Genomic DNA, 27,010 nt, shown 5'->3' with positions numbered 1-27,010 from the left:
CCATCAATTAACCCATCTTTTTTTACTTTTGTGAATGTATGTCTTCTCACAATATAACCCTTTTGTCTTGGATATGAATTTCTGCTCCAAAAGCCACCTTTTATCTACAGTAGACAATTTTGTCCCCACCCTATTACCTGTTCTTGAAGATGATCTATTTTTTTTCTTGTAAAAGTTCTTTAGATGTGAAGCACACCATCATTCTCAGCCATAAAGGTGTCACGCAGCTGCTGTCTGGCCTGGCAGATTTAAATCTGGTACACTGGGGAGCCAAAGACAAAACTGACAGGCAGACATCAAGAATCAATTCATTATCTCTGAGTTATCCTGTTTGCAAAAGCATTGGAGTTTGGAAAAACGTACCTGGAAGATTCTGCCTCTTGATATTACTGTCGTCACTCATTTCAGTCAACATTTTGTTGATGGTCACTAATAAAAGATATGGAGGGAAAATTAGCAACTGGTTTTATTTATGGATGATGTACAGTTCACTGAGAATTTCTAGAGTTGACCCAGCAGGATATGTATATCTTTAATTGGTTTGAGTCCAGCAGAGAAAATGTGCAGGCTGAAACTCGGAGTGAAGACACAGAGTGAGGATTTCTTTTAGTGCAAAGACTTTTAAAATTCTGCCAAGTTAAGTTTTGCAAAGCCCTTTCTAACACACCAACTGTTTACTTCTGTGGGTTGGCTCCTGTCATGACCAGCACTGGGTTGTTGCTACAGCAGGTGCAAGGAGCTTCTCCAAGAAGCAATTTGGGTTGAGGATCCTGATGGATTTAGAGCTGATAGTATATGGAAAAATAGACATGGAAAACACCAGAGATGCTTTTTAATCACCTCAGAAGTTCAGCAGTATACCTGAAGCTGCAAAGGCTTGTCATATATACAAAATACTGGTCAAAGTCAATGAAAGGGTCTGTAACAACAGAAAAGGGAAAAAAATGCTTCCTGTGGTAAATATAAATTTATTTATATTGTTTGGGAAAGACTTTTAAAGTGTAAGTGAACTTGTCCTTCATTAATATTCCTATTTCTGTGAGAGAGGATAGGACAGCTAAACAGACGATCATCTGTTAAATCAGTTATCACTAGATGTCGGCCTCAGTGTGACTGAGATTAGTTTAGACAGTTCACTGTGAATCACAGATTTAGACCTGTCTCATTATTTCTAATTCAGTAGCTGATGGAACACAGCATCAAAATAGTAAGCACTTGATATTTAGCTGTTATTAAATTAAATGGCAGAATAGCACTAGTGAAATATGGTAGATCACATCCTGACATTTTATTTGACAGGGAACTGTGTGCCCTGTTGGGAACTGATGTCAAAGTCTCTGTGGGTCTGCATGTGTGCACGGATAGATAAGGCAAAGCAGCAAACGCGGAGATTTGGGGATGTTGGAGCTGTCATTGCTTCTTAAAAGTGAAGCTGGAAACATCAGTAGCATTACAAGCATTAACATCTTTGCTGTGTGATGCTGTCACTCCTGATGGCCAGATACCTGCTTCCCCAGCTATCCTTCAAAACAGAAGGATCGTAGGTATGCCTGAGGTGGAAGCTTGCCTGGGAAGGCCCCTATGCAGCCAGAGCAAGAGGAGTTGCCTGAACCCAAAACGATGGGCATAGCTGACACTTGTCTCAATGCTCAAGAGGAGACACACAGAGCGCTTCAGAGGAAAGCTGTACGTTGTACAGGGGTAGGTGATTTGCACGTGGCTGTGCTAATGTCTGTCTGTGATGGGAACTGCTCGCTGATGGTTTTCAATCTGTTGTGCACAGATGTCGAGGAGAGGAGACCCCAGCAGGGAGGTGAGACAGCAGGACACCAGTGGGAGGCTCACAGCAGGGACATGGGAGAGGTATGCTTTTCAGAGCCTTTGTGTTTCTGTTCTTGCCTGACCTACTTTAAGTGATTCAATTAGCTTGTGTTCTAATAATGCCTGGTCTTTTTGAGCTTAAAAGCCTTTTAAATCACAGCTGATGTTGCCACAGAAGGCCAACAAAGCTGAGAGCAGCTCTGAGTGGAGCCCAGCTGCCACTCTCCTGTTCCATGCTAAGTCCCTCAGCTTGGTTGTGTGGTGGCTCCTCCATCAGGCTACTGAGTCATGCTGCTCCAGGGCTGTCCCTTTTAAGGGACAAGGGGGTGACCTTGGTGACCTCCATCATATCCTTTGTTCCTCTCTCTTCTCTTGTTTATTGCTTCTACATTATTTCTCATGGCTTTCTCAGGCTCCCTTTTCAGGACAGACAAGAGGGATTGACAGCCTCTCTGTCCTCTGTATCATGGATGCTAAGCAGCCTGCTAGTGTCAGTCCACAGCTCAGTTTGCTGCTCCCAGATTATCACCTTTTATACTTTCTCTGTGACGGGTAGGGTTAGGTGGTTTTAGCCTGTAAAGGTGACTGGGTTTTGGTGCCAAATTTCTTGGCCTGGAGCCCATTTAAAGGGTTTCTGTTTTCCTAGATCACCACTTCAGTGTGTGTACTTCAGCCTCTGTCTTGCACCTTTTTAGAGCACACTTCAGAATTTAAATGCTTGTAGACAGACCATTGAAAAATGACTGGGAGCTGGCCTGGGTGACCAGTCAAGGAGGATAAACTGGCAAGGAGGGAGTAACTGGCAGATTTGCTCTGTGTGTCCTTAAAGTTTGTATACAGAGCAAATGTAAGTAATAAAGAATAAACAATCTGTATTTCAGCAGCGTAATGAGGACTACGTAAAATGCTGCTTCCTTAAACCTGCAGATTTAAAACTGCAGGTTCTCTGGCAGATGGACAATTTAATCCCTTTTTTTTGGCTTTGGTTGTCAATGAAAATGGCAGTGGTGATCCAGAGGCCAATACATTTAACACCACTGATGTTCATAGAAGATTTCTGTCTTGATTAGGAAGAAGAGGTTAGAAAATAACTAGATAAATGTGATGTTTTCAGATTGGCTGGGCTGATTCATCCCAGGGCACTTAGGGAACACTATCAACCCTGGAGCTATTAGCAATTATCTATGAGAACCTGTGGAGGATGGGAAAAGGTCAAACATTCGCTCGTCTTCAGAAGGTAACAGAAGTTGCAGTGTTATGAATCAGTCACCCTGATTACACTTCTCAGAATATCCTGGAAATATAATCAAATTGTAAGCACTGGGAGGAAAACAGAGTCACTACTCACCAAATACTGTCAAAGTTACTTGGTTTTGTCTGATGACATAGCTAGAGGTTTCTTTTCAGGAGAGAAGCCATTAATGTAATTTATTGCTCTTCATTGTGGCTTTGACACAATCTCAGAAACACAAAGGGAAATGGGAGGTGTCTGAAGCTATGGAAAACTCAGGAAATAATATGCAGGTCAAACTGGAAATACAGACTGAAGGGGATTCTGTCCTGCATCTAGCACTATTGAGTGTTTAATCAAGGACTTTGAGAGTTGGTATAAACACCAAGTCTGGGTAAGGTCTAGTTTCTTGAAGCTATCAGATCCCAAACTGAGGCCTGAAGCAAGGTGAGAAACAGGTTTTCCCAAACTTGGCTTGGGTCACAGAAACTTAAGGATGGGATCATTTTGCTTGGATTCATTACTTTTGTGAAAGCACGAAGGCTGTCACAACATGGCTACTTCTCCTTATCAGTTTTAACATCAGATAGCTGAAGAGGTGAGGGCGACCCTATTCCAACATCTCTCATTCTTCCCTCCTTCCTTTCTGCCTGGAGTAACTGTTTTCCCTGCAGAGTTTCTCTGGAACTTTATTTTTCCTTCTAATTATGATTCCCACAGATCAGTTGCAGCACAAAAATACATTTTGTTTTTGCAGTGGTGCAAAATGCTTCTAAAAGGCAAAGTATTCAAACTCAAGTGTGATGCCCAGCACCAAAACATTTTCTTTAGACTCTCATGAATAAAAGATTTAGTGAGAAAAATAGAGTTTTCATTAACAAATTTCTGAGCGGGGTTATTTGAAATGGGATTTATCCTTTGAGATCATCAACCTAAAAAAACCCCAATGAACTGAATTAATTTGAAATAATAGTTCAGCTGAGTTTACTGTATTTCTTTTCTCAGTGAAAAGCTTATGAACTTGCCCTTGTATCTGCAAAGAAATCTCAGCCTGTGGTATTTTTAGCCAACACCCCAGAAACTATTTATTTGCTGTCCTGCAAAGTGAGATTCTAATGTTAAAGGAATAACAATAATAAAATCACAGCCTTTTCTCTGGAGACTTGATGAGATACAGCAGGTGAGATGGGACAAGCAAATAATACAAGTACATTCTGGAGGCAGCTGGTGCTATGATGAAATTCTACAGGGAATGCATTTGAAGGAGCATTACAGAGAAAATTAAACATTTGGACTGTTGGTAAGAAAACATTCTAATAATTGAAGTCACTTTTTTGAATCCTATAAAAATGTTTATTCCAATGATGCAATCACACAGGTTCAGACTCTGCCTTGTAAATTCATCTCGGATTGACCACTGTAAGCTATAGATGACCTCAGTGTGTCACCTAAGGCCTGAGTCATTGCAGAAAGGGACAGGGCTTTGTGGGAGTTCACTGATTAGACTTCTCGTCCTAATGCTCGTGTGTGGTCTGACACTGTAGCTAAGGGAAGCTGTCTCTCCAGCCTGTGCAAGGACATAAAGAGCTTCTAGGCAGATTGCTGGTTAATTAGTATAGATTAGGTGTAAATTCTGCAGCACGAACTTATCCAATTTTTATGTTTCATCAGTGCATCCTCCAAGGATCCAGGCAGAGGCCATCCAGAGGTCTCTGAAAGGGCTGTGCCTGCGCTGCTGTCACTAGCTTAGCAAGAGCTTGCTTTAAAGTAACCAGTTTCACCAGGGCATGCTGGAGTTCATTCGTTATGTGCCATTTGTCACCAGTATGAGACTGGTTGATACTGCTGTATGTACCAAACACCGAGATTCAAATGCTGCAATATGATGTCCTCAGATCTCTTGACACTTAGGTGAAACAATACCTGTGGGTCTCTTGGTTGATAGATATATGGGTATCATTCACCATGACCATGCTCCTCTGCCCTCTGAACAAGAGAAAACACCCATTTTTTTCACTGTAGTCTCTCCCACGTAAGAGAGTGCAGTGCACTGGGGAAGCTCCCTAATAACATACTGTATGTCTTCCATTAGCCCTCATTTCTCCAGCTGAGGTGGTGACATTAAACAAGCCCCGATGTTGGAAGAACAAATGGATTATGCAACTTGAAATGTGGGGATCACATCTGTGAGGCTTAGAAGCAGGAGATTTGTTCCATTTACCCTGCCTCTCTCCTTCGCTTGCTATTAAGTACTGCCAAGAGAAAAGAGAACATTGCTATAGTTAAAAACACCACCTCCAAACACCAAAAAGTCCCAAACTCAAACCAGAAAATATAAATATAAAAATTCTGGCTATTGTTCATCAGTTTGAGCTCTTTGGTGATTTTTATCCAGCTTTGCAGGTGAGCTTCTACAGGACTGAAAATTACTTGCCTCTTATCTTTGCGATGTGTTTGATGAGATGATTAATGCAGAGCTGACCAAACTGATTCTGCTTGAACAACACAATCATTTGATCAAAGGAAGACCATTAATCTGAAAAGTAGAAAAAGTTCCAACAGATCAACCCAAAGCACTTAATGAACAACAACAGAGACCTTACCTTTCCATCCTTCCCTTTCTGAAAGGTGTGATGAGCACTGATTCCTTTAGTGGGTGACACTCTAAGTGTTGGAGAGATGATTTCCATGTTAAGGACCAGTAAAGAGGAGTGCAACCTGTTGTTACTTAAACTTTTCTTGTGGCTGGCTGGCTGTAGCAACCTGTTTGCACGTTACATTATGAATATCTGCTTTGTTATCTGCATGTAGTGGCATTTTCAAGCCTTAGAAAATTCTGCATTTGACTCTTCATGCTCTGAAGTTTGTCTCTTCATAGACTTGCATTATGAGACATGGTAAAATTTCATTGGTGTTTGACCACATGCTGTGTTGTTTACAGGATCCCTGTTGGCAGGATGGACGTTGCTGATGGCAAAGGTTGCCCTCAATTTCTCAACACCCTTATTGCCCAGCAGGTACGTTCAGACATTCCATCACCAAAGTCTGCACTGAACCAAATACTACATGACCAATACCTGCAGAGTTGTTCCTGTGACATCCTCATTGTATCATCTGAATGCTGCCTGAAAGGTAACAACTAAATCTTCACAGCTCCAGGTACTATCACCCTGGTTTTGCTAATGGGGAAAGAGTCCTCACAGCTCCAATGCCCACACTGACAGATAGCCTTGTGCACTTCACCAGATAAGCTTAGGGCCTGTGTCTTTCAGCAGCTTTAGCTGGTATTAGCACCTGTATCAAAATATTTAAGCTACAAAATTAAATGTTGCTGTTCAAAGCACAACTGCAGTAACTGCCAGTTGCAAGTGCTTTATGCTTCTCCAGTCCTGAGCTTTGTTGTCTGAAAACAGACATCCATTAAGTGAATGGATAATTGGCAGTTGGCTACATCTGAAGGGCAGAGACCGTGACTTGCCCAGCAGTACGCAGGCACTCACGGTGAGAAGCTGGCTCTCTGAAGTGGTTTTCTGTTGGCTTGGCCAGCTTTCCTCTGTCCTTTCACCACAGCATCAGAATTCAGCCTGAGGCAACAGACAAAGCTTTCTGTAATCTGAATTCATTCACAGAGCAGGGGCTGCCAGACACAGTGCTGTGGATAACACGTGTCACGTAATTAAAGACTTTGTGCACACTAAGGTCTGAACTGAGCTTTACCATGGGAAAACCAATCTTTGTTCTCAGTTATTGCTGCCTACCTTTCACTGAATGTGTGAAGAAAATTGGACCTGAAATGTGGAATCATTCAGTTAGCTTGACATTAAAATATGCTGGGATGCTACAACCCTACATGTTCAACTCTTACTGCTTGCTCTAATACAGTTAAAGGGAGCATAAATCAGTTACAGTGCTCGACTGGCAGGTATTTATTTCTTGCTATTTCAGCCTTATAATCTACCATTTCTGTCCTCCTGTTCAACCAGTGGTTCAAATACAGAGTTTTTGAAAGGTTGAGCTAAAAAATAACAAAACACAAAACCCAGTTATGAAAACAGGATAAAAATCTTTTCAGTTATTTTAAAACTTTTTAGGCCATTGTTTTGAACAGTTAGAAGTTCATTCTGTTTATACAGGCAGTTGAATTATTGTTTCCAATTGTAGATGAGGTTTTCCTGAATATAAAGCAATTTTTTCAAAATCCAGTGTTTGCACTGTCAGTCTGTGATTCCATCTCTCATTTGGTCATGCAGTTCTCTTCTGCATCCATAAAGTGAACACCACAAGGATATCTGGGGATAAAACATGAATTCACTAAGAAGAGTTGCAAAAGTGTCATACAGTTTTGACCATATTGCTTAGAAGATTTTGCCTTAAAGTGGATCAGACAGGGCATATTTGAGGAGCGACGTCTGCTGTGCTGGAGAAATTTCCTTGTGATAGAATTAATGACATTCTCTTCAGCCTGGAACATGCTGTTAAAATGGGTGAGGAAAAGATGAATGGTAAAAGAAGGGTATGTGCGATGTACATACTTAGCAGGGTTGAATCTCTCTTGGAAGAATTAGTAGAAAAAAGTTTGGCCTTCACAAAATGCTGCAGGGATTTTTTATTAAACAGACACGGGGAGAAAACCGGCTGTGGAATGTGAACAAACACAGGTCTCTGGCCTTGTTTTGTGTCTTCTAATTGTACCATTTCTGGAGTTATAATATGCAAATATGCAAATACAAACTCTCAAGATGTTTTGTCTCCTGGTTTCTGAAAGAATAAAGCACTCTGTGTGATCTCCTCACAAAGGTGCAACTGTTTTCACAAATATTTAATAGGAGGACAGACATATTCCTTAGTAATAGAGCCTGTGAGGCTCCTGAGGCAGTGGGAAGATCTCTGCCTTCCTATTTGTGTTTTCTGGGAGCTGATCCAGGTGGTAAATCTGCAGGGTAATGCCACTTTGGAGAGGTCCTGGTAATTGAAGCTTTTGCTGAGGGGAGACTCCTGGCTCCACACCCCAAGCAAGATGCCACGTGAGCTGTGCTGAGTTCTGGAAAGTCACAGCAAATGTAAATCCTGCTGGAAATACTCTGCTGTCCTTTATGCACCTGTTCCTGTTGTTCCCAGCACTGCTTTGTAAATGTCAGTGGTCTCTCAGAGCAGCAGAGACCCACATCATGCGTGTGGCTGTTCTGGCAGGAAGGAGAGGTGTGGAAAGCAGGAAAAATAAAAGTGAGGGCAAATACCTGAGGAGAAAGGACAAGATCTGAGACATTTGTTTGGAGGCTTCATAGAGTTCTCGAGGAGGGTTAGGTGATCTTTCAAGTCCATATCCTGAGCATCTCTGCAGGCTGAGTGGATTTTCCTGTTGCTGTAATGGTTTATAAGATGTTCCTAAAAAAATATCTCTCCTGAAGCAAAGAAGCCTGGAAGAAGCTGCTCTTCCTGCTCCTGGCATTTCTCCAATTGCACGATAGCTCTTCAGCCTCTGAGGAAGCTCTTTTCTCCTCTGTCCCCAGGGCCCGAGCTGCAGCCTTGTGCTGTCCCATGCACGTTCAACATCCCCATTCTCTGCCATAAATCCCCACTCCAGCTGTCGCACAAACCCAGCGTCTGCAGAGGAGCTGGCAGGGACCATACGTAAATGTGATGGATGTTTACAATGATGTGTATTGTTTCTGGTGGTAGAAGATGGTTTTCCTTGTGTATATGAGAAACGCTGAAGCCTCTTTCAGCAGTATTAGCCCAAGTAATACAATTTCTTGCAGCATAATATCTATAGGAGGAGCAACAGTTTTGACCTCAAGGAGTATTTCTCAATTCCTTTTAACTCAAGATCCACAGAACATTTTAATTTATTTTTTAATTAATTTTTTAAAGGCTTTCCTAGACTTTGCTACTGCAGTGCACAAGCACCAACATCATAATTCTAACAAATAAATAAAAATTAGGCCATTTTAAATTTTTTTTTTCTTGCTTAAGGTTGAGAATGTTCTGCAGTCACTTTGTGTGCAATTGATTGAGAAACTTGTTTCTAAAGGACTGTATTTTCGTTGCCAGTATCAACTGCTAATCTCTTGCATGTTAATTTGTTACCTGGTATCAACGGCTGCCACCCAGCTTTACTCTTTGATCCATAAGTAATTGTCAGGTACTGAAGGCTGCTGAGAGTGCTTGCCTCTTTCTTGAAAGTCACAGAGCAAAGTTGCTACAGGTGCTGGGATTTATTTTCTGAAGGTAGGGGCTGAACAGCAAAGCCATAAGCAGCATTGTCCCAGGGCTTTCTTCCACAGGAGATCTAGATCAATGTGGAGCAGCATTGATTAGACGTGTCCATCGCCCAGGAAGCTGGCAGAAAAACAGCAAAGAACCAGCACAGAGGCAGATGCTGAGAGAGAGGGAAGATTAACAGGGCTTGCTGGGGCACAGTCCTGGCTATAAGATCAATGGAGAAGTGAATTTCTTGCCACACACAGTGCGTAACCCTCATTCCCCCGTTCTCTTCATATAAACACTTCGCACTGCAAGTGCCCATCATTCAACTGCCTTGGGAAGCAAGAAGGAAAAAGCTTCCCTGAAGAGGGGGGAAAGGCGTGAGTCACATTTCTGGCTGCTGCACTTTATCCAGGGCTAATTGTCACATTGCTACTTTAGCAAAACAGATGTCCTCTGTTAGCAGCTTAATGCAGTTAGTGTGATCCTTCAAAAGGTTCCTGTTCCTGCCACCACGCTGGAGATTTAGGAGTGTGTGTGTGATGGTTACTAAGCTCCTGTGCTACTGCTTAGGGGTTCTTTTCCCCCTTAAGATACATAAAACCAAATACAGAAATGTCACCTAAATCTTTCTCCAAAGTCTTTTTGGAGACTTAGGTTGCCAAGTCTCAGCCATTAAATTGTATAGAAAATAGCCCTGCTTGAGGAAAAGCGTGTGAGGAATGATGGTGTAATCAAAGACTGAACTGACGGACACAATTTCAGGTTTGGTCAGAGGATGTGTTCCCTTCTCATGGTTAGGAGCTATCCTGACCCCTAATGCCTGTGTGGCTCCCTCTGTCTCCATCTTCCCTTGCTTTCTTCCTCCTGTTGCTTTCCTTCTGTGTGCCACACCCTAATTAAAGACGGGGGAGTTGTAAATACCTGGCTGCAAAGGATTTACAGTGGGAAGTGTAAGGTGGAGAAAGGTAATGGGGTTGGTGCTCCTCCATTTACACTAATCTGGGATAACATATTGCTACAAGTTGAGTGTAGTAATTAGAATACATTATTGAGTTCTGCTGATTCTGCCCTTCATGTTTTGCATTTAAAATCCTAATGTGTAAATTTAAGGGTATTAATACTTGCCTGATTAGCAAGTCTGCTCCGTTACACACTTTAAATATAAATAATCCTGTAGCACTGTGTAATTTCTTGCCTTCATATGTTGGAATAGATATCTTTGCCTTGACAGCTCTAAAATGTGGTTAATAATGATAAAACACCCTGCAATACTGGATGGAACGTGAACTCAAGAAGGGAAATTATTGCTTATTTTTAGGGTTGTATAAAGTACTTTGAGTTACAGGCCAGTGGTTAGATCCTGAGGGTTTTGGGTGAGTTTTTTTTTTAATGCTGGCTTAGAAGAATACACATTGCAAACACCTGGATGTCCTAATTTTGAATGTATGGATTGTTTAAAGATGAAGACAGGGTGGGGCCATATTGGTCTTGTAATCTTTATTAATTAGCTTTTTTATTTGTTGCTATACATTATTGCAACCTTCTCAGCCTTTCTTTGTCTCCATATCTTCTCCCATTTTAAAAGCTGCTTCTCATTTTGCAACCACTGGTGTGCACACCTGCATCCCTTTAAAACTGTTTGTTATCCATATGCTTATTCCCTTCAAGCATTCTCTTGCATATCTTTTTTTCTGGAAGCTGTGGCTTTTGTTACTGCTTTGTTGTTTGGGTCAGAGGGCCATGTTCCTGCCCATGTTGTTGTTCTGGGCACGTATCTGCTAAACTTACTGTCTGCAGGCAACCCGGTGAAGAACCCGCAGTGTTCCCTGCCAGTTAAGCTGGATATCACCAGCCTAAGAGCCCCAGAGGTTTTTAACCTGTGAGTTTTTCTAACTGTTGTTAGGTACATGTAAGTATCTTTATTTTGGTATCTAAATGGGATTGTTTTTTTCTTGTCCTGTTGGTTTTTCCTTATTCCTATGTAAATAAAAATTCTTTCTACCTGTGGTCAGTACAAGCTTTCAATATTTTCCCAGCCTCTAATTGCAATTCTCCTGAATTTTAACTTACAACACACTTCTGGGTGCTCAATTTCTGTCAGACGTTGTGGGTGTCTCTTGTGGAGCTTGTTTGTTTAGCTCGACTTAGAAGTGCTCTGCCATCAGTGCCCTGTCATCAAGCTTTTCCTTATTCTTGGCAGTCGTTAGTACTGCTGTAATGAAACTGCTGATAGAGGTTGAGATGATAACCTGCTCCAGCTGATGACATCAGCATTGTATTTTGCAGGTTTGGCCATATTTTTGCTGAGGCTTCTCTGAATATTTCTGAGAATATGGTATTTGTGGACTTAGAACTTCAATTTTCCCCCCCCAGGTCTGTACATCCTCACATACTCACTCGCAGCAGTAGTATGATGCCTGTTGCCCTACAAAAAGGATCCTGATGTAGGAATGTTGATTTCAGCCTCTTTTGTAAAAACTGCTTTTCTGGCAGGCTTAGAATTTGTCCTCTAACATATTTTTTTGCTCATCTTTTCCTGTTGATTTTCTTAACCATTTTAAAGGGGATTTTGTTTGTGTCCTCAGGCTTGTTATGCAGAAATGATGGATGTGATCTCAGGTACTTTACATTTTCCTGCATTTTGAGAGATTCACTCATCTATTTCTCACACGGAGGAATCATCCAGTTCCTGGTAATTTCACCCAGAGAATGTCACGTTATTATTCACTTTGGCAAATTCTCTACAAGAAAAGTTCTTACAGTGATTTGGATCAGGGATGGGAAGCTCATCTCTGTTTTCTTTCCCCATTTTTATTTTGGATGTTAAGCTCATAAATGTTTTCTTCTCGCTCTTTGTGCCACCTCAAGTCCAGCCTTAACGTTCCCAGTTACTGGGCACATTCCAGCTTGTGTATTTTGCAATTTTCTGAAGATAATTGTAGGTGAGGAGTTGAAAAACATAGCCATGTACTCTGCAAGTTCTACTCCTAAGTATTATATATGTGAAACCTCACTCAAACGATTGGCTGCTACTTTGTTCCCAGTCCATGAACAGTTCTTGTGCGTTGGAGGTCCTAATTCCTGCCATTCCCTCTTACCAAATGTTTTGCAGTTTGTTGGTAGTAAAGTATTGATGTCCCAGACCTGAAATTAAACATTTGCTTGCTCAAGGATATCAGGACCATGCTTGTTTGACTGTCACATTACCTGCACAGCTTTACTTTTGCAAGCGTTGTACTCATCTTTCTGAAACTTACTTCACTGTGTGCTTTTATGTTTGCCAATAATCATATGGAAGCTTCAGTTTCCTGATAGCTCTCATTAAAACTTGCTTTTCTTGCCCTCTGAGGTCACTTCTTCAGACTGCTCTTTCCTGGGGTTACTCCCTGGTAGAAAGCTGCGTTTTCTACCAAAAATACAAACCCAGCAAGTGCTGTTCATTGTATGCTGAGAAGAGGAAGCATCGGGCAGGAATTGATCCATGCCAGCACAACCTCCCTTAACCAGAGACATCAGGCACTGGTGTAAGTAACTGTTCCTGTGTCTGGGTTTCAGGCAGTTGGAAAATTCAGAAAGCACTGGAAAAGGAAAGGTGATGGTGACATCTGGTAGGATAAACCACGAGCTGGCTCGCTCAGCTTCATCCTGCTTCTGATGCTGGTGATTTGATTCCAGTTAAATCTGACACATGTTCTGGAATTAATTTGCTGTACAGTGTAAATGAAAACTAAGCAATGGAATATTGACCAAACCAAACACACAAGAGGTGAAGATGATTGTAATTTATTGATGAAATGTATGTAATTTGGCATTTCTTCTGAATTCAGCTGTCTGCACAGAACTAATTTTCTTCCTTTCTTCCCTCTAAAATTTCCAAATTTATATTGAATTTTTTTTCCAATTCAAATTGAAGAATTTTTTTTCACCCCAATTTTATATTTTGCTGATTTGAGCCTCTCAATGGGCAGTTGCACCTGGCTTGCACTGGTTTTACCAAAACCACAGAGCCCACCTCAGCCCACTTCCCACACATGCCACCCATAACGTCTTGTTAGCTGTGCACAGGTAAGGCCACAGACCCTTGTCTTTCCACTCTCTTCACAGTATAATGCAGACGTGAAGGTACCTCCAGCAGCTGCAAAGTCTGGCCAAATGAAGGACTTGGATTGACGTTACCAAGTCACTTCACTTTCGTAGTGTTCCCAGGTTTGCAAAATACTGTGTTGGAGGGCAGGGCAAGTTCTTGTTCTGACTTGTACTTCTCTCTGGGTGAAGACACTCTCTCTCTGCAGTGCGAGATAGGATCCACTGGTAATTAACACCCAGTGCTTTCCCCTGTCTGTGTCTCAAACTAGGTGTGAATCCCTTATCAGAGGGTGGGTTTTTCCAATGTGTCCTGTAAACTTATTGATAACTGGTGATAATATCCAGGGTTCTGAAATGGATTAAAAATGTGGAAAATAAACAGAGGCAAATGGAGCCTTCACTTAGGTTACATACTAAAAAAGCTATACTTACAATTGGAAGTTTATATTTAATTATTTTAAAAATATAACAGATGTCAATATTCTGATTTTTGTTTAAAATTTTTAATTGTAATTTGAGTTTTTAAGCATTATCTTCATGTCATTAATCCCCACTTGATGAAACTGTTAATTTTTTTCCATTTACTGGTGAAAAAAATTGACTGCACATTCAAGGCCCATTTTTCAGAAATCCCCTGTAAAAACTTTGTCTTCTCATTGTGTGCTTAGTCTGCAGCTACTGTTGGTTCTGCCTGTGTGACCTGTGTGTACTGAGAGGCAAATCTCAATTTACAACCACACTAAAGATAAGTAAAGTTTGTGACAAAAGCACCTGGAAAATGGAACCTATCTTTACTGACATGTAACGCTCATCACCTGAATCCAGTGAGTCTCAGATGGACATCTATGTGTGTTTTTAAAGTTCCCAAGGTAGTTGAAACTGAGTTTCACTCATCTCATGCTCCGAGGTCAACAAGGGCTCTCTCCTGGTGTCATCCCAATCCAGATCTTCCAGTGCACACCAGCAGCTGCCTTACACAAGCTTCAGGACAAATACCTCAAGTATAAGCAGTTCCAAATTTTCATACTGTGGCTTGCTGTAAGCAGCTACCTCTGGTTTTGGTCAGGGATCAGCTTGGTGTATCTCAGTATGGGAAATGTATGGGGTGCAGGAAAAGGGCAGGCAGTGACAAAGGGGGAGGGACAGAGGGAGGGAAGGGAACCAAGGCTTCACAGAACTCAGTCTGCAGAAAGAACTGGTGGAACAAGAAGGAAGATCATCTTTTCCAAGCTCCAGTACCTTATTTTTGATAGAGACAATCTCATAAATCAGCTTAGAAATGCTGACAATAGGTCAGGCTTTTGTAGTCCTGATAATATTTTTGTTAATTGTTGAGTTTTTCAAACTGCAGAAGGTACGCAAGCAATTCCCTCCTGGACCAACTCCTCTCCCAGTGCTTGGAAACTTGGTGCAGCTGAACTTTCAGTTTCATCGGGATCTTCTGATGGAGGTATTTCTTTAAAGATACTCTTAACATAAATTTTAGTCACAGCTTAAACCTGATATGTTTATAGAAAAGTGAAGTTTTTTAAACCTCAGAAAATTATAGACAAGGTGTGGACATGGAAAGATCAACTCTATTCCTACATTCATAAGAAGGTCACCTCCTTATGTGGAATATGTCATCTTCATGAGAAACTTCATGTCCTTAAGAATTAAACAATCTTGGAGACAGGGTTTCTGACTTGTTCTTAATGTCAGAAATACCAGTATTCAAAAAGATGCTTCCCCATTGCTGATAAATTTGTATGTGCTACTTAGTAAATTTTGGTGTCTAATTTGATCACACAGTGGGTACTGTGGTGCCTGTGCACAGATGCTTGCAGCACAGAAAGGGCATACACTCCTCATGGTCCAACACCACCTTAAAACTCCATGTTTGCCACTTATTTTGGGGGACAGCTGCTCCTCCCTAGGCCAACTCAGTCCCTGCCTGTACCCTGGCAGTAACTCTTGTAACGGTCTGCAGACAACCTCTAATTCTGATTATGCTTGAGACAGTATGTGTGGGTCATGGAGTGCAGTGCAGGCTCAGGCAATGGTGCTATACCAGGGTGAAGAAAGCCACTATCTAAAGAGTTATAAGGAGCAGTGACTGTTGTGATCAATTGGATGTAAGTCTGGTGCCACTTTAGGCACTGTCTCCCACCTCTTTTATACCATGGTGGGAGTGTTGGAGCAGAGCCCCATTCCTGGAGAAAGCTTTTTCCAAATTATTGAATTTTCTCTGTCATATACCTGGATGCCTCTGCTATCTCCAATGGTCTCACCATCACTCTGCCCACTGCTGTGAGGAAACCCTGGACCCAGCAGCAGCCCATTGGCACTTTATGACTGTGGACTAGTTTGTGTCTCCTCCTCATCTTCTGGAGCACACAGTTGGAGCAGGTTTAGTGAGTTGCTTTCCTTTTGCAAAGAAGGGGCTAGCTGGAGGCACAGAGCTGGGAAAGATGCTGACTGTGGTTGTTCAAATGTCAAAGTTCAGATGTTGGGGTTGGATGTGATGTAACATAAAATACAAAGTTTTCTTTCTGTTGCTGCAGCCTATGTGTTGACAATAAAATTAGTTGTGTGTCCATCCCCACCCCTGCCCCACCACCTGGGTAAATAAAATCAGTTGTGGAAAGCCTTGTTCTCAGAAAAACAAGTCACTTTCTGCTTTTAGATATAATTATATCCATGGAGATGATGTTCTCAGCACAAAACTGGCCGTTGGACTGGTGAATAGCAGGTGCAGTACCTGTCTGAGGTGTGTGGGGTTTCATCTGTTCTTTTCTGCCACCTTTTCCCACTTACAGCTGGCAGAAGTTCATGGTAACATATACACTCTGTGGTTCCGGCGGAACCCAGTGATCATACTGAATGGATACCAAGCAGTGAAGGATGGCTTGACTACACACCCTGAAGATGTTTCTGGGAGAATGATAACTCCTTTCTTCAGAGCAATGGCCAAAGGAAAAGGTGAGATTTTCCTGACATAAACAGTGCATAGGAATGTGGAGTTGGCAAACCACCCCACCTTGTTAGACCCTCTACCCTCCCATTCAGAATGCTCTTCCATCAGATGCTGTCCTAGTCCTCTTTGAGAGTAACTTTGAGAATAACTTATTTGCTGTGCTGCCTTTTGTTCTGAGCTTCCCCAAGCCTGGGAAATACTCCAAACCAGGTTGTTTCTAGGTGACCTTTTTTCTGTATTCAGGATGCGTGTGATCCCAGCTCAGAATGCAGCAATCTCACCCTCCTCACAGAATAATCCAATTTACTGCACGTGATTTTGCTGTAAATTACATGAATACAAAGCTTGTTTATATGTTTGGCAATCACATAAATGATGGTTGCCAAACACCTTCCATGAGCCAGAGACCTATTACACCCTCCTTCAGAAGTCTGACTCTCAAACATTTGGTGAATTCCCTGTAACTGTAAGAGTGCCTCAGACACATAAAACCCCACCTCTCCTTAGTGCATTATAGCAATTTGCAGTCTTTTCTTTTTCCTCCCCTGCATTTGCTGTAGCAAGAGAAAGCATCACCATAACAGCTGTTCAGGTAACCACTAGTGCAATTTAACAGTCAGTGGAGTGGTCTCCCTTCCAGAAGTGAAGCAGGGCCCCAATATCTCTTACCTGTCACCTTCATCACCTGAACCTACAGGCATCACATTAATTGATCTGTATCTCCAGAAAGACACCCTGGCCCTGCATGCCACTCCATGAAATTCACTGGGGCAGTGGGTGCAAGCTGGAGCATAGGAGGTTCCATGTGAACATGAGGAGAAACTTTTTCACTGTGAAGGTGATGCAGCACTGGAACAGACTGCCCAGAGAGTTTAGGGAGTCTCCTCTGGGGACATTCAAAACCCACCTGGACATGTTCCTGTGTGACCTAATCTTGGTGATCCTGCTCTGGCAGAATAGGGGGTGGTGGGACCAGGTGATCTTTCAAGGTCCCTTTGAACCCCTAACATTCTGTGATTCAGTTGCTGTTGTCTTGAGCACCATCACTTGCGTATGGCTAAAGCAGATCTTCTAGAAAGACATCTTAAGGCTGTTTTCTTTTAAGACACCCAGAAATGCAAGTCAGCAAATGCTTTGATTACTCTTTTCAAAAATTAACTGCAACCAACATTAAGAACATGTGGTCTAGTTATCGTTTGGCCATGATTTCTGATTACTGATAATTTCACCTGAAGATGCTTGTATTGCAGTGTATTCCCTGATTTAGCCCATGTATTTTATAATATATTTTTAAATGAATTGTTTGTGTCCATGGCAAATACTAACATGCCAGGGAATCCCTTCAGGTATTATACTGGCAAGTGGTCGCTCCTGGAAACAGCAGAGACGCTTTGGTATAATGATTCTACGCAGTCTGGGAATGGGGAAAAAAGGCCTGGAGTATCGAGTGCAAGAGGAGGCCTCTCACCTGGTGGAGTTCTTTATGAACCTGAAAGGTATTTATCTGCTAAGAAATCAGACCCTTGTCAGTCCTGGATTCATCTCTTCAATGTGCAAACTTACCTACCCTTTTCTAGGGTTGGGGTAGGGCTAGAAGGGTGTATCCAAACCCCAAATAGCAGATAGAGATGTAGTGTCACACGTGGGAATCTCTTTCTTAAAAAGCTGTTTGTAAACCTAGGGAATTTGGGAACTTTGGAAATTCCAGCTCTGTGGGCTTATCATTTGTCTGTGATATCATGGTACAATGGTAGGATTTCAAGCCATTCTTGGGCTGCCCACAGTGGGTAACCAGAGAGTAGTGCAGAGCTTAGTCGTTTCTCTAAATCTCTGCATTTCAGTGACATTCGGTGCTATGAGGTAACCCGGATATTTCAGTGTCTGTCTGGCTAAGTATCTGTTGGCAAGAGAATCAAAGAAAGTAGGAGGTGAGAGGGAACTTCAGAGGATTATCAGGTTCACCCTGGAGTCAGGCCAGGATCATTTCTATCCAAATCCTTTTTGATGGATGTCTGTCTCATAACTTTTTAAAAAAATTGTCAGACACAGATCTGATTATCTACTGTTCACAGCTGGGACTGCAGTAATTTTATCATGTATACTTTGGAGTTCCTCTCCAGCTGTTCTGCTTCCTAAACCTTCCCAAATTCCTTCAGTCTTTACTCCTAAGTTTTTACATTTATGAGCATGTCTGTCATTGTCTCATTTAATCTCCAGTGATGTTTCTCCCTTCTCACGTTCTGACTTGCCTCTTCCACACAACTGAGGACAGCAGATGTAACGACGTAACATTGTACCACTAAGATCTATTAGAGGATGTTTCACAGGAAGTACCATGGGATTAAACTGCTTCCTCATAGCTCTAAAACAGTGTCCTTTTAAGACTTGTTATTTATTTTAATGAATATACACATTAATGCCACATCTCTGTCCCATTCATGACCCAGATAAAGAGAACATTTTATGTGATCTCTAACAAAAACTTGTCCTATCTGTGTAAGGAACACCTGAAGAAAACATTGAGAGTGAATATCAGTTACTGTGTTTGCAGGAAGACCCGTGGATCCTTCTTTTCCCCTTTTCCATTCTATTTCAAATGTAATTTGTGGTGTGGTTTTTGGATATCACTTCTCTGATGAGGACAAAACCTTCCATGAACTGATCAGTGCCACAGAGAATATATTCAGATTTGCAGGCAGCTTGACTCATCAGGTGAGTAAATAATATTCTATTTTTTTCTTGAAATAGGTAGAAAAGTGTGGATGCAAAAACTTGTCCTCACTGAACACAGAGTAACTGGCAAATGCCAGCTGGGTGCTGAGGTGTCCTTGGGGACCTCAGTACTGTCTCCTTGGTTTTGAGGCCATTTTTAAGAGCTCTCTTGTTTCTTTGCTAGTTTAGGGGATGTGTCTCTAGTGACTCCTCACTTTAAGTCTTGCTGCATTTCTTAGACTGTTAACTGAAACCTTTAAACTTAATTTGAGACTGGAGTTTGTAAATTTGAACTTTGTGGTGCTGCTCCCCCCACCTGTACCTGCTTCTCCAGAAACAGGCATCATTGAATTCACTGCTCTGCTTTTTACTACTCTGCAAATTGTCTGCTGAACAATTTTATCTTCTTCCCCCCCAATAATAAGATATTAATTATTAATCTTTCCATTACTTCATTACAGCTTGCAATCCACACATTACGAAAACAATATGTATGTTCTCTGGCAGTTTCACAATTCAAGTTCTGTCAGAGGGTTTTTTTGGTACATACCTCCCACAACATACCACAAAGGCCAACTTTGCACTTGAAGTTTTCCCTATGAATTAGACTTTTTGGTTTAGACCCTTAAAGAGGGACAAGCTGGGTGTAACAGGGACTGTGAATGGCAGAGCAAATTCCGTTGTCATTAGAGTTTTATAGGAAAAGGCAAATTAAAATGCTGATGTGGTAGTAAATCTTTTCAATAAATCTATTGTGAGGGGGGCACCATACAACCTTCCCATACTAAAAAATAGAAAAAGAGATTAAATTTGGGGCTGATCAAAGCCAGGAGACCTTAACAACACAGAGGAGATTCAGGATATCCTGCTGCAAGAGCTCGCAAGCACTCTGGATGGTGTTAGAAGAATGGAACAAATTGTAATTGTGCAAAATCAAATTATGAAACATATTAGGAATTAATGAGATTAATATCTGCTCTGAGCTTAGAACATTTCAGTGCAAAGCTTAAGAGGAAAGGAACTGATGTAAAGTAGCAGCTAACAGGATGACAAATGCAAACAGAGTCTTAGAGTGTGTCCAGCACTGGTTTACCTTTAGATCCAGAGAAGTGTTAAAGTAGGTTCTTGTGTGCAGTCATCCATGGGACTTGTTCTAGGGCCTTATCCCAGGGTCTTGACCAACTTGTGTTGTCAGTCTGGAGTCAAGAAAATGTAGAGAAGTGTAAATGGGATGAACTACAAACTATTGCTTAAAATTAGAGAAACTTTGCTTGTTAGGTCAGAAGGAACAAAGAGAGGAGATAGGAATGCTGTTTGCTTGGCAGGGTGGAATGGCAGATGCTGCAAGGAGAGATCTAGGCCAGAGGACAATACTTTGACCAGACTGAAGCTGTACTATTTCTAGCCACCAGAACAATTATTGGTCCTTTAGCAGACAGGAGGACTCTGAGGGGGAAAATTTGATTAGCTCTTAGAATGATACCCAGTCTACACTATCCTTCTGTGAGCTTCACAAGACTCACTAGTTAGTTACTTGAGGCTGCAGACTGGTTAATCTTAGTAGCCACACGGTATCAAGCAGGGATGTCCTCATGCTTTGAGTGTGTGGGAGCTAAGGGCTCCAGCTGTGCAGGAACAGGGTTTTCTAGTAACCTGCATTAGGCAGGTAAACTTACTGGCATGAGCAGTGTGTGGTCAGTACCGCCTTGATCCCAGAAGTGTCTCAAAATTACTCATAAAGTTTTCCCCCCTGATGGCAAAAATGTGCTCCAAGCAATGCTGCTTTTATTCCACTACCAACATTTTCAGCCAGGACAATTCAGCCTTCAGATGTTTCTAAAAGCAGCTGGGTTACTGACAGATAATTCACATTACCTCTTGTGTGTCACTCCTGCAGCTGTACGAAATCTTGCCCTGGCTGATGCGCCATCTCCCTGGCCCTCATAAGAAGGTGTTGTCTTGCTATGATGTCCTGAGCAATTTTGCAAGGAAGGAAATCAGAATACATGTGGAGAGAGGGATACCAGATGAACCACAGGATTTCATTGACTTTTACCTGGCTGAGATGGAGAAAGTAAGTGTTTGTTTTGCCTGATCACACATTTTTTTGAGTGTAAGATCAAGGAGACCATTAAATCATCTAGTCTGACCCCTCCTATCAGTTTCTTACATTTCATAGGCTTCTTAATGTGAATACAGTAGCTCTGGACTTGCTCATGTCTCCCAGAAAGACATCCATTTTTATGTTTTCATTACATGGATGAATTACCATGGAATCTGTTAGGGTGTGAGCTCAGGAGCTATCACCTGCCTTCCACAAGTATCCATGGGCATACTTCAATCCTATAGTAAATACGAGACAGCTCGTATCTGTAGGTTACACAACATTGGTAGAACACCTCATCTACTACAGCAGGGTACCTTAAGTTTACAATGAGTTTAAATACATGTGCATAGACAGTTACCCTGAAATAGCAGACATGCTGCTTTGGGTTTCAGTGTGTGTCCAGAACCAGAGTTTCTGCTTCAACCTTAGTCATTATGGGATACTTTCTGGAGTTAAAGGAAGCATCTCTGTCCTAGGGTACATGATGTTTTTGTATTTTCTACCTCTGGTCATAAGCTTTCAGCTAGTCAGGCTGTGGTGTTCTGTGTTGGCTCATGGGTTCTGGGAGGAGCTGATAACACCCTCTTGTACATTGTATCTGAATGAGTACAACAAGATTTCTAAGATAAGCATTCCAAAGGCAAAGATGCAGATTCTTCTGGTGCTGGGAATGCAAGTTATTACGATCTGTTTATTTTAAATTGGTTAGCCTAATGAGAGGATGCACCACTGAGAGGGTGATCAGGCACTGGAACAGGCTCCCAGGGAAGTGGTCACTGCACCGAGCTTGGCTGAGTTCAAGAAGCATCTGGACAATGTGCTCAGTCCCATGCTCTGACTTGGCTGTTCCTGTGTGAGCCAGGAGTTGGACTCGATGATTCTTGTGGCTCCCTTCCAACCCAGCAGATTCTATGATTCTAATGTATTTTCTCTAATTGGTTTTATATTTTACTCCCTTTTTATAAGAAGAAACTACTTGGGTACCTTTCTCCCACCAGTTCACATCTGCCCTAAACTGAGAGATGTCTTGAGACGTTCTGCTGAGGCCCTGTTATTCGGATAGGGTACTTGCTATCTGTGGTGTTTGCTAGCACCATATGACAGCATACTGGAGAGGCCTAATGAGCGACACACTGTGGGACACTTTTTTAGCACTACACTCCAGGCTAACTGCAAAACTTGTAGTGTGCTTTAAAGTTTCTGTGCTTAAGTCAGGAGGCACAATGTTGCCTGTTTTTCAATGAAAGAATATTCCACCTCATGAAAAACAGCAATGCAGACTTACTATGTCCATTTGGGAAACTATTCATCTCTTAGTGCTCATCAAAACCTGAACTTGTGAGTATTCTTTGTGCAGTCAGCTGTGGATATAAGGACTCTCACACAGGTGGCATGCAGGATGAGCTAACTTTTCTTCTTTAACTTCAACTTTTTATCATCATCTACAGTCCAAAGATGAGCTCAAGCCTAAATGTGATGAAGAAAATTTGGTGTACATTATAAATGATCTTTTCCTTGGTGGATCAGAGACCTCAAGCACAACGTTGCACTGGGGACTGCTCTACATGGTCATGAATCCAGACATCCAAGGTGAGAGGGGTTCTTGCTGTGAAACGTTGTGGGTGCTACAAATGTTAATGACTGCTGGATATAATGAGTTGCAGGCACAAAAGCTGTGAGTTGAGCCTGGCTCTCCCTCTGAAAACACAACAAACAGCAGCAGAAGAAAAAAAAATTAGAGGCCTGTCCTATGACCTGACCAAACCAGGTGGCTGAAGGCTCTTGCAGTGAGACAGAAGTTAGCTCTTGGCAGTGACAAGTCAGTGAGGTGCTCTGTGTGGAGACTTTGTAGCTGACTGATGGCAGCAGGATCAGAGATCAGAGCTCTAATGAGTCCTGTCTGCACCAGACATTGTTCAGGTATGAAGAATGCTAATGCAGCTTTGCTGTTTGCAGCAGTCAGCCTCCACTCGTCCTCCCCTCCTGGCACAATGCTCCTTGCTGAGCACATCAATACTCCTAACAACCCAGTGGATCCCTGGCTGGACAAACCAGCTGGACAAATCTTGGCAGGTTATGAAGGGCTGCAGGTTGCCCATGGTCCTGCTAGGGACAGCTGCCTCTTCTTGTATCATTCCTGTCACAGTGCAAATCCAGAGCCTTCCTTGAAGAATGCAGTGACTCCTTTCCACCCTTGCCAGGTGCTTCGTGCTTAAGGCTGGGCAGTGGGCACCCATGGAACAGTGATTGATCAGGGGTGGCCTCAAGGTTTCCAGAGAGCACTGGAGGATGGTGTTAGCATCCGGTCTTTAAATAACCAGAAATGTTCATTGCAGTTTGTTCACACAGCAGCGCACAAACCACATCAGAAAACAAAACATGAATGTAGAATGTCTGCCAGGGATGGAAAGACTGTAAAATCAGAAAAAGCAGCTTATGGGGAGGATTCTGGCTGCCTGGTACGAAGTGGTGGTGTTTTCAGGCAAGAACTGCTGGCAGTACACACAAGGTGTCCCTGTCTGAGTTAGTGTTGCAGAAGAGGTTGCTTATCTAGTTAATACCAATTCCATGAATGCCTCTGTAGATTCAGAGTTTCCTTGTCCATGTCTATGTCAGGAAGAGAAAGGATATGGCCAGGGTTTAAGGAGAACTCGAGTATCCCTGGGGCTGGTGGCTCTTCCATCTGCTGTGCTTGAGCCCTGAAAGCAAAGGAGATACCTCTGTTCCCACAGCCTGGTGGGAGGCTGGAAAGGCCATGTCTTTGAGTGCCTATTTGTATCCAAGGTTTTAGGTTGATTCAGGTGTTGTTTGTTCATATGGTATATTGTCTGAAATGGTGGCTGTGTCTCTGCAGAGAAAGTGCAGAAGGAGCTGGATGCCGTTCTGGGTCCTTCCCGCTTGATTTGCTACGAGGACCGGAGGGAGCTGCCCTACACAAACGCTGTGGTTCATGAGATCCAGCGCTTCAGCAACATTGTGTCTGTCGGCATGCCCAGGGTGTGTGTGAAGGACACAGTATTGCTAGGATTCCCTGTCAAAAAGGTATGGACACATTTTCAGCCCCTGCACTTCGTTCAGCAGAGAGACTTCGAACATTTATTCCAGTTTTGTAACCCATTTTCCATCTATAAACTCCTCTCCATATAAACCAGGAACGTGGCTCCTGGGGAAGGGTTACTGTCTGTGGCTCCAGGACTGAGATAAGTCTCTTGCTCAGCATGCTGATGCTCAGACAGCTGATAAAAACCCTTCTCCTGCCCGGCTCATCAACAGCACAACTGCAGAGACCACCTCTGCTTGGCTGGCGATGGGCTCAGAGGAGAAACTGGTTTTGCAAAGCACTGGTTAAGGCTTTGCTGTCCAACTTAGCACTGGGGTGGAGGAGGACTGGTGAGAGGATGGTGCTCCTGGGGTGGAGGAGGACTGGTGAGAGGATGGCTTGTAGCTTCACTGACTGCATCAGCTGAGGGACCAGCCCGAATCTGGGATATCTGAGAGACTGTCAGCCACAGCTGACAGTGAGGAGTTGCTCCCACAAACTGCCTAAGCCACTTGTTCACAGCATGTAAGGCATTTTTTAGCGTGAGGTAAGCTGTGCCGCGTGCCAGTTCTCACTGTAAAACACTAACAAGAAGCAGGAATTAGTTGCTTTTATTGCAAAAGAGTTGGGAAAGGCCAGCACCATTACCAGCATCTGTGAGTGGCCCCACCTAATTAATTTTATGGTGAGGGTTTTGCTCTGTTCTGTCAGCTTCTGCCAGCCAGGCACCTAAGGCACACGAACTGGTCTGCTGGGAACAACCAGGAAAGAAAAAGCCTGACATACAGCTCCTAAAAGGGCTCAGAGGTTGTTGTCATTTAAGTATTGCAGTTATTTCTGGATTTCTCTCTCTTTTAAGGCTGAAAGGAGGTTTCCAATGCTGGGACCTGAATATCAACTAAAAGGTGTCCATACATCACTACTAGAAGTGTTATTTAACACTGTTAGTAAAAGTGGTCACAATGCACCTGTACCACCATCACGAATGCTATTAATACCCACTGACGTAGCTGCTGGGCTGAGAACCAATACTTTCCAACTCAGAAAATGATCAGAAACTCTAATTTTCTAGACTAATGGTCTTCTAACCACCTCATATCTGCTCATTACAAAGAACTGACAACAAGCAGCAGTATTGTCCACCAGGTAGAAAGAGATGGGTGAGAGTCTAGAAGGTAGAACTGAATCAACTGTTCCTTCCCTGCAGGGCACCATCGTTATTCCAAACATTGCATCTGCTCTGTATGACCCTGAGCAATGGGAGACACCTCGACAGTTCAACCCTGGCCATTTTCTGGATAGAGATGGAAATTTTGTAGCTCGAGAAGCCTTCTTACCATTCTCAGCAGGTAAATGTACCAGCATTTTGATCTGATCCAACTGAAGTGAGAGACTATGGTATTTCTTCAGGCAACATCTTTTGTCTCTGCTGTTTGCTGCTTTTGAAGAACAGTACTGGCTTGTATCTGCCAAGGGAGATGCTTCTGTGTTGTCAGACCCTGAATTGTTCCTCAGACAGTATAGTGGGAATCCAACTCGATTGGCTTATTGCATGCTGCAGTCATCCACAGGTTTTGTCTGTAGTATACTTTATACATTTTTTTCTTTTTTTCCTGAGAAGCAATGTGTCTTGTGTGCACTGGAGCTGCTCACTTGTACTGCTTGTTCCTTTTCAAGGAATGAGCTGAAAGAAAAGCAGGATGCATTCTGGTAAACATAGGATTAAGTTCTTATAGAACTGAAAATCCAGTTGCAAAAGAAGGAAATAAGATACCAGATCCCACTTAGCAGTAAAGTTCCTACTCTGTTGGGTTTGATTTAGTTTGTTGATATAGCAGACTAGTCACTTAGATGTCCACCCAGGAGTGGTTTCTTAATGCAAATGGCTTTTTCTTTCCTTTTATTTCTCTGCTAACCTGGAAATGTGGATGTATGATTTACCTGTACTGTTCATGTCACTGGTCCCACTGAGGAGCCCTTGGAAATTAACTTTAGGCCTCTTGTTTTGCTCTAAGTGACCAAGTCTTTGTTCAATTGCAAATCCTGTTGCTAAGTCATTTTGACCCGCTGACTTTAACTCACCAGGAAAGCATGTACAAACAGCTGGCAGACACTTTGTGTATGACCTTGAAGCTCAGAATCTCCTATAAAAGCAAAATAATTTTCTCCCAGGTCCAGAAAGAAACGATGGTGGTACCTCAGGGGTTTTCACTGAGATTTTCATTTAGTATCCTCTAACCTGTGACACTGGATGGGATCTTTCTGAGAAAGAATTCACAAAGTTTTAGTTCTGTGGCTTTCATGAACCTGCCCTTGAAGAAAAAACAACAACCCTCTGCTTCTAAGAAGAATGAACAGAAACTCCTGGATACTCACTGTTCTTCCCCCTTCCTTCTGCAGGGCACCGTGTGTGTTTGGGGGAGCATCTAGCAAGGACCGAGCTCTTCATTTTCTTTGCCAACCTGCTGCGGGCATTCACCTTCCGGCTCCCTGAGGGGGAGACGAAGATCAACACAGAGCCTGTTTTTGGGGGTACACTGCAGCCCCACCCGTACAGGGTTTGTGCCATTCCACGCTAGGATGCAGCACATCTCAGACCAGCATGAGACAGACACATTTACTTCACTGAACTTCCTCTCAAATGCACAAACCTCCTTCTCCCAGTGAGGCTATTTGGTATTAGTCTATCCCAGGGCTGTTCAGAGAGCAGATGCAAGCTGAGACCCAGACTACCAGTAGTTTTGGTCTTGTCCTTGTGAGAGTCGCACATATTCTTGCCAGGATCTTACCTGTTTTCTCCTCCTGGACAGCAGATGAAGCAAGGTGCTAGGGTTCCCAGATGAAGCCAAC

General features: G+C 42.6%; 1 protein-coding gene across 1 annotated transcript; it reads left to right on the top strand.

The window, feature by feature from the left end:
- Positions 1-14,624: 14,624 nt before the first annotated feature.
- Positions 14,625-26,739, top strand: LOC311194430 (cytochrome P450 2J6-like; the record flags this gene model as incomplete). The annotated part of the gene is made up of 9 exons (XM_084267528.1): positions 14,625-14,795; positions 16,144-16,306; positions 17,648-17,797; positions 18,853-19,013; positions 20,911-21,087; positions 22,569-22,710; positions 23,975-24,162; positions 25,368-25,509; positions 26,561-26,739. The coding sequence occupies 9 exons, from the start codon at positions 14,625-14,627 to the stop codon at positions 26,737-26,739; spliced, it is 1,473 nt and encodes a 490-aa protein (XP_084123654.1).
- Positions 26,740-27,010: the final 271 nt, after the last annotated feature.

Source organism: Gallinula chloropus (assembly GCF_964237585.1).
Source record: "Gallinula chloropus genome assembly, chromosome: 8".
Taxonomy (NCBI): Eukaryota; Metazoa; Chordata; class Aves; order Gruiformes; family Rallidae; genus Gallinula; species Gallinula chloropus.
Note: the sequence above shows the minus strand (reverse complement) of the source record. Positions and strands in the feature narration are given on the sequence as shown.